The following is a 15,108-nucleotide window of genomic DNA, read 5'->3' on the forward strand; positions in this document are numbered from 1 at the left end:
TTTTAACGAAGCAGTTTGATTAAAAACCAATAAAAATTCTGATAAAAATCAAAGATAATTTGCTTGGATAAAATAGAAATTGATTTAAAATTGAAATATGGTTATTATTCCATAATAATATAATCTCCAGAGTGGACGATGGATGAATTCGCATAATTGCATTTTATTCTCGAATCTTAAAATACAAATAACGTGTAGATGTCTATGGTTTATAACGGCAAATTAATTTAATGTTTATTAACTATAAAAAAACTGTGCATTTTATCCAATTTCAAATACGTTATAGGGACAAAATGTATTATAACGACATATTTTACTGTGTACACATACCAGTTTCAATATAGGTGGTACAATAATATCATGTATATTATATTTTTGTACTTAAGCATTACAAACTTAATTGCAGTATTTCAACACCTTTTCTGAAAATGAACGATTCTCAATTCCATTTATATCTGTGTTTGTTTTTATACACGAGTAATGTTAAATGTATATTATACAGGACGAATCTGTTAGATACAACACACATTTAATTTTAATGTATGGTTTTTAAATTGTCCAGATTCATTAAATAATATATTTATTTATATCAATTTGTACGAAAAACATACAAATTATATTTAAGTATAATATATAATGTACAATATATTTTTTATATTCGGTGCGTGGTCAAAATTAATAATGTAAATAGTAATAAAGTGTTATAAGTTTTCAGTAAAGCTAAAGCAATTTTTTCTTTATCGGAATGTATTTAAACCCCATAATATCAAAGTATAACTTAAACTTATACACTGAAATATAATATATCAATGTAAAATATACACAAAATTGACTTCATGGTACGACGAGACGCGTTATAAATCGCGGGATTACTTTATCTGATCGTTTCAACCGATTGCTTTCAGATTTGATTGGTTTTCTGATTTGGGTCTCCGATGGTATTGTCTTCCCGCAGTGTCCGGAATGATGTTCGACTGTGGAGGAATTCAGTTCACAGCTTGTCCGTTCAATGGGTGGTACATGAGCTCGGAAATCGGATGTAGGAATCTATGTGACCCACATAGATATAATGTTCTAGATGTAAGCGATCGATGCGTTTTTGATGATCACTTTTATTTATTTTTACTAATCAACTAATTTTTGACTTCCAGGAAGTTTTAGAACGTATGAAAAATGAATTGAAAAATTACGGATTTTTGAAAAAAGATCGAGCTCTTATTGAAGTAAATTTAGCTGTACTCCACAGTTTCCAAGTAAGTCTACGTATCGGTACTTGTTGTTATAACTAATAACTATACTAAACTTTGACATTCTTAAGTTATAATATTTATTTTGACAATAGTCAAACAATATCACGATAATGGATCATCACACTGCATCTGAATCGTTTATGAAACACTACGACAACGAGTTAAGAACAAGAAAAGGATGTCCCGCGGATTGGGTATGGATTGTGCCTCCGATTTCTGGCTCGATTACTCCTGTTTTTCATCAAGAAATGGTCAGCTACGAACTTCATCCAATGTATGCTTATCAGGTAATATCTGAAATTTGACATACATAGTTTGAAATATTATGGATTTAGTCAACTTATCATTAATACATTTATTACATTTCATAAAATAATCAAAGTACTTAGAATAACATAGTAGTAGTTATAGTAAGTAAACATTTACAGAGTTGTACGAGTTTATTTCAATCTTAAAAACATACATTGTAAATATTAAAATCGTTTAAGCGGTATAAGATTGGCAACATTGTTAGATGCATATTAAAAACATATTCAAAATTGTTTTAATTTAATATTAAAAACATATTATTCACAAAAATCATATTTTTCTTGTATATGAAGTATTTAATAAATTATACTTCTGAAAAAAAATTTTTATAATTTCAACTAAATGCATTTCTTATTTATTAAACTGCATCAATATATCACTAAATATGTTCAAAGGAACCAGCCTGGAAAACTCATGTTTGGAAAAAAGGACAAAACCAAGGAAAATCGTTAAAGAAACAGAGACGAAAGTTCCACTTTAAACAAATCGCCAGGTATTTAAAGAAAAAATAGAACTAATACCTACGAGTTTATACAATATTGATACCTATAATATTTTTGTATTTCATTCAATTAAAAGTACATTATTTTTTTAATAGAGCTGTGAAATTTACATCAAAATTATTTGGACAAGCATTGTCTCGTAGAATAAAAGCGACCATACTCTATGCAACAGAAACAGGAAGATCAGAAATGTATGCGAAAAAATTGGGTGAAATATTTGCACATGCTTTTCATTCTCAGGTACATTTAACAGATAGTTAATTTGCCAATAAGATCTAAATCACAAATTCGTTATTACATCTGTAATCACTGTATAAATAATTTATTTTTTAAAATAAATATCTTAACGATTTTAATTAATATTTGAATAACAATCAAATTAATATAAAAGGTAATGAGCATGGAAGAATATGATATGACAAGTATTGAACACGAGGCGCTATTGTTAGTAGTTGTATCAACTTTTGGTAACGGTGATCCTCCGGAGAATGGACAGGTACGTTTAAGCTAAAGTAGTTTAAATAAAATATTAAATCTATCTTGTAAATTTGTACATTTTCATTGATTAAAAATAAATATTAATTATTTAATAGTTAGCACGAATAATTGGTGACTGGTTAGTTACAAGAGTTTTTTTAAAACATTTGTATAATTTATGTGCTTTTCATAACTTAACTATAACTGACTTTAATATTTTGTTGTCAATATTATTTTTATTATTATTTTTTTAATGCAGGTGTACGAATAGAGCTGTAATTGCATTCAAGATAAAATATTTAGATAGGTAGGTGTAGGATTGGTAAATGTACGCGTTTTACTGGGTAAAATAAATTATACAATTAACAACTATTTCAGTTGTATGTTTTATTAATTTAGCTAAGCTTTAATGTTTTTTTAAATTTAAATACTCAAGTAAGTAGGCCTTTTTTCTCTCCAAAAATCAAAAATGTCCCTAGGTTTGTTTGGAGCTCGGAAAACCTATATCAGGTATATAATTAATATGTTTTTTATGTCTTCATGTTTCCCCTTGAAGATATAATATTATGTTATGAGTAAAAAAAAAATAGAGTATAAAATGAAAAAAAAAACGAAAAATTACAAGAAATATTTATTAAAAAAACAATATGGAGACAATTCACGTGAAAATCTTAATTTATTAGAATGTGCAAAATGGGTATTATATTAGTCATATCTATAGCATTGGACGTATAAGTCTTTCGTACATATTATCAACACATTTATTTGTGATTATATGATCATATTTCATAATTATAAGTAGCCAGGTAATATACCTTCTACTAAGAAAAATTGTGAATTTCACGAAACACCTATAAATTTTTTACGAAACCAATTTTCGCCTTTCTTAAAATAAAAAAAAAACAATACTCCAAATACACTGGAATAAGAGTCCTTTTACGGAATCTAATGAAGTATTATATTTAATGCAGATGGGAAAACTATTGGTCATTGATGGAGATTTGAACTGAATGAACTATTTCGATAATTTTTACTAAGAGTGTATTATTTTTATTAATTTGATATCTATATGAATATATCTTGCATAGGTTGAATACTAGCTGTTAAGGTTCTTTTTTAGCTATGCAGCTATAGGTTGTCCAATTTTTAAATCAAATAAGAGGGACCTTTATTTCGTTGACTTCTTAAAAGTTACGTTAATATAAATAAAAAGAAAAACTCTAAAGAAATCAAACTTTTATTTTTTTTTAACGTAACTAAAACTTGTTCAAAAAAATAAAAATTTAACTTTCCAATAAGAAAAATATTTGTTTTTGAGTTTATATTATTCACTACAGGAATTTGCACAACAATTGCATTCAATGAAAATGGAACACGAAGGCACTAATTCTAATAAATCGCTTGCCGTTAAAGCATCACCTCTCAGGTAACCTAATCTTGGCTCATCAAAATTTGGTTAAATGGCAAAAATTAATCACCAATATTAAAATATTTATTTTTAGCTCCGCATCATTTATAAAGGCAAATAGTCTTTCAGAATGCCATCATTTAACTGATCTAAATGATGTATCTAACAGAGATTCGACAGATGTTGATAACTTCGGACCACTTGGAAATGTCAGGTATAATATTAAAATTAAGTAAATAAAAAATAATAACTCTAAATTACAGAGTAATTATTAGAGTACGTAAAAACGTATTACGTTACTATATTCGTGATTTATTTACAAATAATATTGATATTAACAGATTATAATTATAATTTTTCGTTTTTTGACATACAGTAAAAATATTAATTGATTTACATTTATTAACTACTCAGGACATATAGACACAATTATTTATGATACAGAATAATGTATTTACTAACTAATACTCAGAACAAAATAATGATTAATTTATAAAAAATAATGGAAGCCAAATATCTATGAAGGTACTAATGGTAACTCGTAAATATATAAAATATTCAAAAAGTATCTACTAAATATTTCGTTGAATAATTTTACATTAGATTCATATCGTGTAACAAAAGTTTTAATTTTTACAGCAGATAAACTATAATATATGTCCATATATAATTTTACATAACTAGTCATGATAAATTAAAAATCAAAACGTTAAGTTTAATAACTCTTTTTTTTTTTTTTTTGAAAATTATTTTTAATTTAATAAGTTAATTTTTAACATATAATTACATGTCATCTTCAAAGTTATTTTATAAAGAAATAATACAAATTGAATAACGTATTCTATTAACTATTCATTTATAATTTTGGTTGTTTGAGAATTATAAAATAATATTCTACAAGAAATATATTTATAGCTAAATTTATAATCATAATCAGATTTAATTTCAAATATACATGACAGTTTATTATAGATATACAAGATAGGTAGTTGATAACCGATATCACATACATATTTTACACAAACATTTTTTTAAATTAATAAATTCAAACGCATGAAAACTTTTTTCCGATAATGTTTGTTATAGCAATTAGCTGCTTAAAAGTATAGTGGGATAGGTACTTCATGATTGATAGCTTGTATCACTGACATAATTCTTATATTTTTTACAAATACTAATGTACAACATTTTCAATAGCACTTATTAGTTATTACCTATATGAGATGTATTGTTTTAACTCAAGATGCTTTGTTTTTAGCGAATGTTGTAAAAGTTAGTTAGAGAGTCAACTACCCACTTTATGTCAACATTTAACATTACTATGCCTACTACAAGTGCCTTTAACTCCAGGGTTCAAAAATCAAAAATATTGATTATTTAATTGGTATACACAGTGAAACCTCTAAATAACGGACACTCTCGGTCACCAACATTTTGTACACTATTCAGAAGGAGTAAATTTTTGAAATTCATAAGGGTTAAATGTTTAAAAAAAATATATACACTATGTTAAATTAATTAAATAAAGTGTTTAAACAATAAATTATCAAATTAGTCAAATAAAATAAGTAGGTATAAATGAATATTACTGTTAACATTTAAAATATAATATAGTATCAATACAACAACCAGTTTACTATTAAACAAACCAATAAAGATAAAAATGTGAACAAGTGTTGAGTGGACCATTGTTATGAAAATGTTCAATTTAAATTCATTGTTATATAATTTTATATGTATATTTTGGTAACCATATGCTAAATAAATAATTATTAAATTTTAATAAAAGAACAACTTATAAATAATCTTGTATTCAATTTTTAAGCATCATATTTCATTATCAACATTTAAAAAAATATATTAAAACTCCTAAATATCTTTAAATAGCTCAAAAATAAAATATTTAAAAAATTATTTCATGTGTTGGAAGTGCTAACATAAATATTATGTGAAAATTTCAAGTATCACGGTTTTTCGTTTTTCAGTTATACTAAAAAAATAAATTCGATAAAATACTGGTTTAGCGTAAAAATTCTCGTTATCCCGGATTTTTTTTTATATAGGCGTCCGCTATTCGGAGGTTTTTACATTGAAAATAATAAAAATTGTACATCTCCAAGAAATTGTTGTTCACTATTGAGAAATTTCACTGTATTAATTTTTTCTTGCTGATTAGAAAGTCAAATTTTAATTTTTAATAAATAAATTATTTTTATCCATTTAATTAACGAAGTTATAAAAAATATTTTAGTCAATTTAACTTAAATTATTTTTCTTATATTATAAATTAAATATAACAAGTTAAACAAATTCGTTACACTAATCATCCTTGGAATTTCACATTAATAAATTACAATTATTTTAAGATCAATGGTGTAATTTTAAGACATAATTTACATAAGCATCAAATGTTTGGTTAAAATATTTATTGGGGTAGTAATACTGTAATAAAGCTGTACTCATAAATTAGAATGAACGAAGGTAACAAAAAAAAAAAAAACACTCACATACACACAAATGCTATTGACTGGTGATAAGATTTAGTAATCCATTTGAAAAAACCTTAAAACCTTTTAAACTTATCTTACTTTTAGGTACCCATCGATATATTAAGAAATGTAAGAAATGTGTATTACATACATACCTGTATAGTGTACATCTAGTGGATAGGCAAATGTTTAAAATCTTTTATTTATAAAATTTGAGGAAAACATAACAAACGAACTAAATTGTAGTAAATATAAAACAGTAGACGAGATGGGAATTGACGTATTGACGTAAAATAACCGGATAATAATATCTATTTTACAGCAAACTGATTGAAAATAATCAGCTTACTAATAAAATCCTTACTAAGTATCTACAAGTTATATTTATAAATTTAAAGTCTTAAAGTACACCAAAAGAATATTTTTATGTATTATGTACATGGTAAAAAGTACATATTATGCAATTATATATATATCTATTTTAAAATATGCCGTATAATATGTATATGGTGAATCATTTTTTTTTTGTTTTGTACCTATTTTATATTTAAGGTGTGATATTTACCTTGAAAATTACTATAAATTCATACATGTATGAAATGATAATTTATTATTTATTATTATTATAATAATTTTAATCAGTAATTCAGTTTATTTTTTTATACTTATAATATAATTATATAATATTCGAAATGTTTTAATTTTACTGGTTGGAAAAAATTATTGTTCTTATGTTCTTTATTCATTTCAAATAATCAAATATTAAATATTAACTCAATATATTGAACTCTGGAAAAATATACTTAATTTTTTTATAAAACAATTTTGTCATTGAAATTCAAAATTAAAAACTCTGTGGCGGCTGTGTAAACATTATGTAAAAGCATAAATATGATAAAATAAGTAATTATTAAAAAATGAAACTATTTTTCAATTTCATATTATTTGTATACTGAAAGACGTTAGGAAAATTAATGTTCAAATCACAACCAAACTTAAAAGAAAATAAAATCATATTTACTCTTTACAGATTTGCGGTGTTTGGATTAGGCTCGAGTGCGTATCCCAACTTTTGTGCATTTGGATCGTATGTTGATAATCTTCTAGGTGAGCTTGGTGGAGAACGACTAATCAAACTCAATAAGGGCGACGAAATGTGTGGCCAAGAGCAAGCCTTTAAAAAATGGGCTACTGATGTTTTTCATGTGAGCAGACTTAAAACAATGTTGACATCAAAAGTATTTATTTTATATTTCCAATTTATTGCTTTTCGACGGAAGAGCTTTTGTACTCAGTTCAAACGTGTATGGTATATCTTTATTATATAAAACTTGCAGCGAATTTTCAAAATAAATAATCAAAAATATTTACTGAGAAACCAATGATTAATCGAAAAAAAAACCATAATACTACTCTCGTCTGAAAGCCCACTGCAATATCATCAGTTTATTTTAAATCGGTTTTTATAACATTATATTATGATGTTTGGTTTAGCTTCTGTGTTCCGTTTCTGGGGCCAGCCTTATTGCTACTAACACTGTTTACATTATTTAAAAATATAAAAAAAACTAACATGTTGCACACTATTAGGTGGCGTGTGAAACTTTCTGCTTGGACATGGACGAATCTCTTAGCGAAGCTTCACAAGTACTTCATAACGAAAAGCTGTCCGCCTCTACAGTTCGATTCGTGAATAGTTCTGAACCGGACAATCTGCATTCCGGTACGTACAAAACGCATACATAATAATATTATATTATTACTATCGACGAATTTCATAAGTATTTACGATTTATGCGTTTATTTATTTTAGCATACTCACATTATCACAACAAAAGAGTTTGGACGTGCCGACTCTCTAACAAACAGAACTTAATGAGCAACAGTGGAGACTGCAAGAGTGACCGCGTGACATTGTGGCTAGAAATTGACGTGGATGATTGGGCGAAATCGGAGAAGATAATGTATCGACCCGGCGATCACGTGGGCATGTTCGCGACCAACCGAGATGAACTAGTGTCTGGTATTATCCCGTACTTGCAATGTGATCAAGATCCTGACGAACCGATGGAACTTCAAATGCTCAAAGAAAAACATACATCTACAGGTAACACTTTCAATAAATATTAACTTTCAGATTGTATATATATTTCAGTATACTATTTATACTGCTCATACATATTTTATAAAACATATTATGCGTTTGTGTTGTAGATTTATTTTTATATTTTAAAAAGAATAATAATAGGTAACTTTATAAATGTGTACAAAACGAATTTAGTGAAATCCGTTATTATACGTATGTATAATATATTATTTACTTAAGGATAGTAATTTTATCCAGATCACGAAACAGTTGCAATATAGTGTATTGGAAAAAAAATATTTTTAATACTATTTTTGGCATTTAAATATTTAAATTTTTGAAAACTTGAATTTGAAATAATTTTACGTTTTTTTCAATACGAAATCCATTTACAGAGATAATTTATTTATGTGACTGGGTTTTTTTTTTTAAATTGTCTTCATTCTGAAATAGAGAAAATGTAAAATTAAAACAACTTATACTGACGTACATAGTCATGAGTTGGATGTTCAATTTCTAATAGGTACTGTTACTAGAAAAACTCATAAACTTACACTGCAAAACTCGTGCTAGCCGATGACAGTCAACTACAGAATCTAAGCTCCACATAATAGACCGTATTCTAAGATAAGTTTCACAAGTGAAATTTATGACTCTAGAAAAGTAGAAAACTTTAAATCACCAACCATCCACTTATAGCAGGCCCAACGTTTAGAGAGTCCTTGGACATAGTTTAGCTTTTTTATTCTTAATGAATAGCATTACTAAATTGTACATTTATAAATTTACTCAAACATCTACATACTTTGAAACTATTTAGAATAAATTTCCATTTATAGACTAACTAAATCGTATTTTTCGAATATTTAATATGTATATTGTATATTATAAATTTATATTTTTTTTCTTACGCTCATCGACGTTATTGATTATTTAAGGTGTATCTAAGAATTGGTTACCTCACGAGAAGATACCAAGATGCTCTTTGCGAACTTTATTGACACGATTCTTAGACATCACTACACCACCTACACCAAATATGCTACAATTTTTTGCTTCATGTGCTACTGATCCTACAGATAAAAAAAATCTCATAGCATTAGCGACAGTAAGGCATTATCACATTGTTTTATGTTATTGTTTTAAATTGTCCACGTGTTATAGGACAGTGCCGCTTACGAAGATTGGCGTCATTGGAACTTACCCAATCTTCTAGAGATTTTCCAAGAGTTTCCTTCTATTAAACCACCAGCTGCTTTATTAGTCGCACAGCTTACACCATTACAGCCGAGATTTTACAGTATTTCTTCGTCAAGTTTATTACATCCGCATAAAGTGCACCTCACTGTCGCAGTAGTGACTTATAAGACTAAAGGTAATTTTTTTTAAATTTAACATTACATTAGAATATAACAATATGCGTGTATTAATTAATTATAGGAATTAATTTATTTTATTTTTGTAAACTAAGTAATAAAGTGAATAGGCTTCTAATCTTAACACCATACAATTTTATTTTTATTTTAACCATGGAATATGTTTGAAAAATAGTTTAACCCTTATGTAAAATCTCCACGCGATACATAGATGAAGAGCAATAAACAAATTCATATAAAAAATAATACCTATAAATTATTGAAATAAAATATTGGTTTTAATGTAAAAATCATTATTGTTTGTTATTTTTATTTAGGTGGAAAAGGCTTATTACACTACGGCGTATGTTCTAATTACTTATTAGACGCTAACATAAATGACACGGTGTACATGTTTATTCGAAGGTAATAATAATCTTTGCTGAAACCAACGTGATATTATCATGTCAGTATTGACGATTAGTGGCGCACATAAAAACAAAATCCTGTGTGCGCTACTGATGACAAAGCAGTGCCTATCTAATATACTATTGTAACGTCTGTAACTGTTTCTTTTCCTATTCGTATAGTGCACCAAATTTCCATTTGCCCGAAGACGTGACAAAGCCGTTAATACTCGTGGGTCCCGGCACAGGTATCGCCCCGTTCCGAGCGTTTTGGCAACACAGATATGCGCAGAAGAAAAGCGGCATTGGTAAACATGACACGTCTTCATAATACCCATTATATTATTATTTTCGTATAACATATAAATTATTATAATAACGTTAAAATGTCCATCACACAAGTATTTCTGACTCATCCTTTGTCCGCCGCAGATGCCAAAATGGGCAGAACCATGTTGTTCTTCGGATGCCAATACAAATCGATGGATCTCTACAAAACGGACAAGATGGAAATGATAAAAGAAGGCGTATTGAACAAGACTTACTTGGCACTGTCTAGGGAACCATCGATTCCGAAGGTAGGTCTATATTCCGATATTGACGTCATATTCATATTAAAACATACACAAGCCAAAACTCATCGTTGAAAACGGTATCATTTCACGCGAACGTCCAGAATACTACATAATTTTAGCAGCATTTCAAATTCAAATTTATGAATATTTATCGAAATATTGAATGAATGATATATTTTATTTTTAATAGTAATCAATATGCATTGAAATAAATATTTACTGTATCTGAAATTCTTTGCAATGTCCCCTCGATACCGTGTTGTTTTTGATCTACCAACTTCCTCAACTATGGTTTAAATAATCACTTCATCATTGTATGTCTATAGCCAATTCTGGCCCCTTCTTTTTCCATTTCATTTAATAATTAAATTTTTAAATTAAGATTATTTTATACCTTAATAACACTTTTATTTTTCTTGTATTTGTAATAAATCGCTAATTGGGCACATGCCTGTATTATAAAATTATGAAAAATTAAACAATTGTTGAATATATGTGATTTAAATGTGAATGCGATTTCGTGACAATGAATTGACTCGAAACGGTGCCAAACTATAATAGTATTATGTTATTTTTATCTCTCGTAAACAATACTTGTGATCAATTAAACAGTGGTTATAATATAAGTACATTTTTGTTCCCACAGACTTACGTACAAGACTTGATGTTGAAAGAAGCGAAAATGATATACGAATTAATAGCCGTGGAAAGGGGACACTTTTACGTATGTGGTGATTGTAAGATGGCTGAGAACGTGTACCAGACCCTCAAGTCGATAATTCAAGAGCAAACCGGCATGAATTCGACACAGTCCGATAACTTCATGTTGGGATTACGGGTACGCTCATACGAGATTTATGGTGATCGGGGGCGAAAAGTCAGCAACGATATTTTTATTTATTTTAAGCATGATTTTACAAAACATATTATTACGATATCTACGGAACAATTTAAGATTCGTTTTAGTTCATATTTTAAAGGTTACATAATCATATCTAACCTAGCGGAAGACGGTGGTTAATCGTTATATAATATTTCCCCGGACACAGTCCTAGAAATATTTTATAGAGAGTAATAATAATACTATAACTATTCGGTATTATTTTAAAATCGTTAATTATTCTTGTATTTTCGGTCAAACTCGTTTCATATAAATGGTATAGGGATTTATTTAGTTGTGAATGTCTGTTGAAATATATTGTCTATAATATATGTCCTATAAATTACAGAAAATCACCGTCCACCCATGGTTAAATTATTGCACGATAAGTAATAAATAATATCATAATTCATAACACGATTATTCACAATTATACACGACTAGCTGCAATTAACCGTTTATTATTATAGATATTTTACGCTTCTAAAACCACTATTTTACGCACAGGCCTATGTTTCCGGATAAACTGCATGAAATTATTATAAGCCTGATATAATATAATGATATGAAATACAAGGATTTTTTTAACGCCTCTAGATGGATTTTAAAAACTCAAAACCACACCCGACTAACTCGCCTAACATTATGATTCTAGGTCCTTTACAAATCGTAGTTTCAGCGCTCAGCGCGTCTCCGATCTCATCAGGAAATGAAAGTCTAGAAAGATAGGCACACGTCACTGATTTTTGGCATCGCGTTATTCGTTGCGCTTTATATATCATAATATAAACTCGTCTTCGTACACCTTTGCTATGGCGCTATTTATGTATATATATATATATACTATATATCGTGTATGCCTTTATCAGTAAAAACGCACATAGCAGTATTACATTATATTGTACACCTCTACACGGATGTCTCACGTCGGCTTACCGGAATAACGTGACGACTACTACCTCGGATTGCGATCTAAACAAAATCATATACAGATGTATAAATATCATAAACCTACGAGTGCCTACTACCTATTGCACTGACATCGTATCTGTTATACATAATTATTGTGTGATTTACTGTATAATACTGTAATAATGTAGTTGTGCCTACCTGATTTCCGATTTCGGAAATGTACGAGGGCGATTGACGACCCGTGACACGCACGTTTGAAAGATAAGATTAATAACAGATCCCTTGCCGAAACGTCCCTCAAAAGTCGAAATAATATTATGTGTTTACGTGTTTTGACGAAAATCGTATGAGATGTTTGAATTATTTGACAGTTGTAGTCGTTTGGGTGTTCGGTTGCAATACCCACTTGTACCCACGTCCAACGTCATATAATATATTTATATATATGCCCCAATATTGCTGTAACACATTATTATTTATTACATATAATTTATGTGTTGCATAGGACGACAACCGTTATCACGAAGACATATTCGGCATCACGCTGAGGACGGCTGAGGTGCACAACAGTTCAAGGCTGTCTGCTCGAATCCGAATGGCGTCCGAAACGCTTCCATAACGTTCAATTTGGCCTACAATAGGCAACATGTTGGCTAAGTCGATAGCAACGATACAAGAATTTAGAGACAAAAAATTGTAATTATATTACCTTTTGGGTATACGTACCTACTTAATAATACGTATGTAGACGCGATTGTATAAATACATTATTATTTTTCGGATAATTTCAAATTTACAATAATATGATAATATTATTATGACGTGCTTATCCCCTCTCTACACACACCTACACACACTATCATCGTACTGTAGCCCGCCCGCATATTATTTTGTGTAGTGAGTAGAGGTATCTGTTGTACATAAATTAAGTATTCTATACGCTACCCACTCGCCGAAAACATAAATACGAAAACGTCTCTGACTCTCTGTCCATTAATTATTGGATGCTTCAAAAATACGAGATAAAACTGTTGGTTTTTTTTCTTTTTCACGATTTCGTGTTTTCTTTCTGGCGATATACGCACTACCCACTTTTGCGTTTTAAAATATGCAATGTTTAAAACGATCTCATATATGGGTTTGCGCGTGTATAATTAATGAATGCCCGCACGTTTCCGTTTTGTTTCGATTTCAGTTGATCAAAAAATCATATTATACATCATTTATTGAGGCGAGTAAAAACAATTTTTGGAACGTCGTAGTCGAACATAATATTGTAATGTTATTTATGAATTCAATTTTAATTAATTCATCAGCATTTGTAATTTAGACAATATTATACATAAAACTGTACATATTACACATTATACAACGCGCATATAGGTAGTTACATATAATAACTATATGTAGCCATGTAGGGTACCTATGTGTGATTGTAACCTAACCAATACGCAATTGAAACGTTGTTAGTTATATAGTTAATTATATACTTATATTTAAACGTACTCGGTAAAAGTACCTAATGTAGTTTAATAATCTAAGTCAGTGGTTCTCAATTTTTTTTTCTATTCCAGTACAAACTAAGGATATTCACACCCCACTTGAAACTAATATTATATAGTATTTAGTATTAATTATGGCGGTAAATAATAGTTCCAATTTTTCTCCAAATCTAAGTATTGCCCATCAGCTTTCCGTGTACCATATATATTGAGAACAACTGATCTAATAGTTAAATAGTTTAAATACAGTAATACTAATCACGGATTCATCTTGAATTTTTTTGTAAATTATCTCCTTGTGTATAAACTACATATAAATATATTCTTTTATGTTACCAAAAGTATTTACATTTAAATCTTTACTATATTTAATTAAACAACAATACATGGTTTATATTATTATCTTATCACTTTAACGCGTCAATTTATTCCATTTTTATTTATTTTTTTTTTTTTAAATAAGATTTTATAGCTCTATACATATATTTCTTATTAAAATATTATACCCTTATCATCTTTGCTATTTTTTATTATAATGGGTGTACTTGAATATTTTTATCGTTTTTGAATTAATAATTTAAAAAAGAAAAAAATCATTCCTATTGCTACTAATTATTATTATTATTATTATTACATGTAAATATTGTATTTTTTTTTCTTTTTTGATTTTATTATATAATATTATATATTATTATATACCTAGATAATATTCTAGGCGTACGCAAATGTTTATATGGTATCTAAATATTGTTGTTCAGTTATTTAAGTTATTTAATCATATTAAAATTTATCTATTCATTATTTTCTTTGAAACATAATTAGATAATTTAAACTAATAAATCTATTTGTTAATTCTAAAAGTTATACAAATATGTCTTAATAATGTGTGCGTTTTTATTTTATTATAATGACTAGGGCACGGAATTTATAGGAGCTAAAAATAAACAGAATATAA

The 15,108-nt window shown here is 28.0% G+C and overlaps 1 protein-coding gene across 2 annotated transcripts in view; it reads left to right on the plus strand.

Moving 5' to 3' along the window:
* Window positions 1–14,531, plus strand: part of LOC113551041 (nitric oxide synthase, salivary gland) — a 78,975-nt gene extending 64,444 nt beyond the window's left edge. The window contains exons 8-25 of one of the 2 annotated variants that reach the window (XM_026953049.1): window positions 906–1,080; window positions 1,152–1,253; window positions 1,343–1,537; window positions 1,955–2,052; window positions 2,158–2,302; window positions 2,454–2,558; window positions 3,877–3,965; window positions 4,042–4,161; window positions 7,467–7,674; window positions 8,027–8,159; window positions 8,250–8,543; window positions 9,461–9,630; window positions 9,687–9,897; window positions 10,216–10,303; window positions 10,468–10,592; window positions 10,717–10,862; window positions 11,506–11,697; window positions 13,157–14,531. In XM_026953049.1, coding sequence (XP_026808850.1) covers window positions 906–1,080; window positions 1,152–1,253; window positions 1,343–1,537; window positions 1,955–2,052; window positions 2,158–2,302; window positions 2,454–2,558; window positions 3,877–3,965; window positions 4,042–4,161; window positions 7,467–7,674; window positions 8,027–8,159; window positions 8,250–8,543; window positions 9,461–9,630; window positions 9,687–9,897; window positions 10,216–10,303; window positions 10,468–10,592; window positions 10,717–10,862; window positions 11,506–11,697; window positions 13,157–13,270 — 2,710 coding nt within the window. In that variant the 3' untranslated portion in view covers window positions 13,271–14,531. The remainder of the gene's footprint in view (window positions 1–905; window positions 1,081–1,151; window positions 1,254–1,342; window positions 1,538–1,954; window positions 2,053–2,157; window positions 2,303–2,453; window positions 2,559–3,876; window positions 3,966–4,041; window positions 4,162–7,466; window positions 7,675–8,026; window positions 8,160–8,249; window positions 8,544–9,460; window positions 9,631–9,686; window positions 9,898–10,215; window positions 10,304–10,467; window positions 10,593–10,716; window positions 10,863–11,505; window positions 11,698–13,156) is intronic. The other variant, XM_026953050.1, reaches the window with a different exon arrangement.
* The last annotated feature ends 577 nt before the right edge of the window (window positions 14,532–15,108 follow it).

Source organism: Rhopalosiphum maidis, chromosome 2, assembly GCF_003676215.2.
Source record: "Rhopalosiphum maidis isolate BTI-1 chromosome 2, ASM367621v3, whole genome shotgun sequence".
Taxonomy (NCBI): Eukaryota; Metazoa; Arthropoda; class Insecta; order Hemiptera; family Aphididae; genus Rhopalosiphum; species Rhopalosiphum maidis.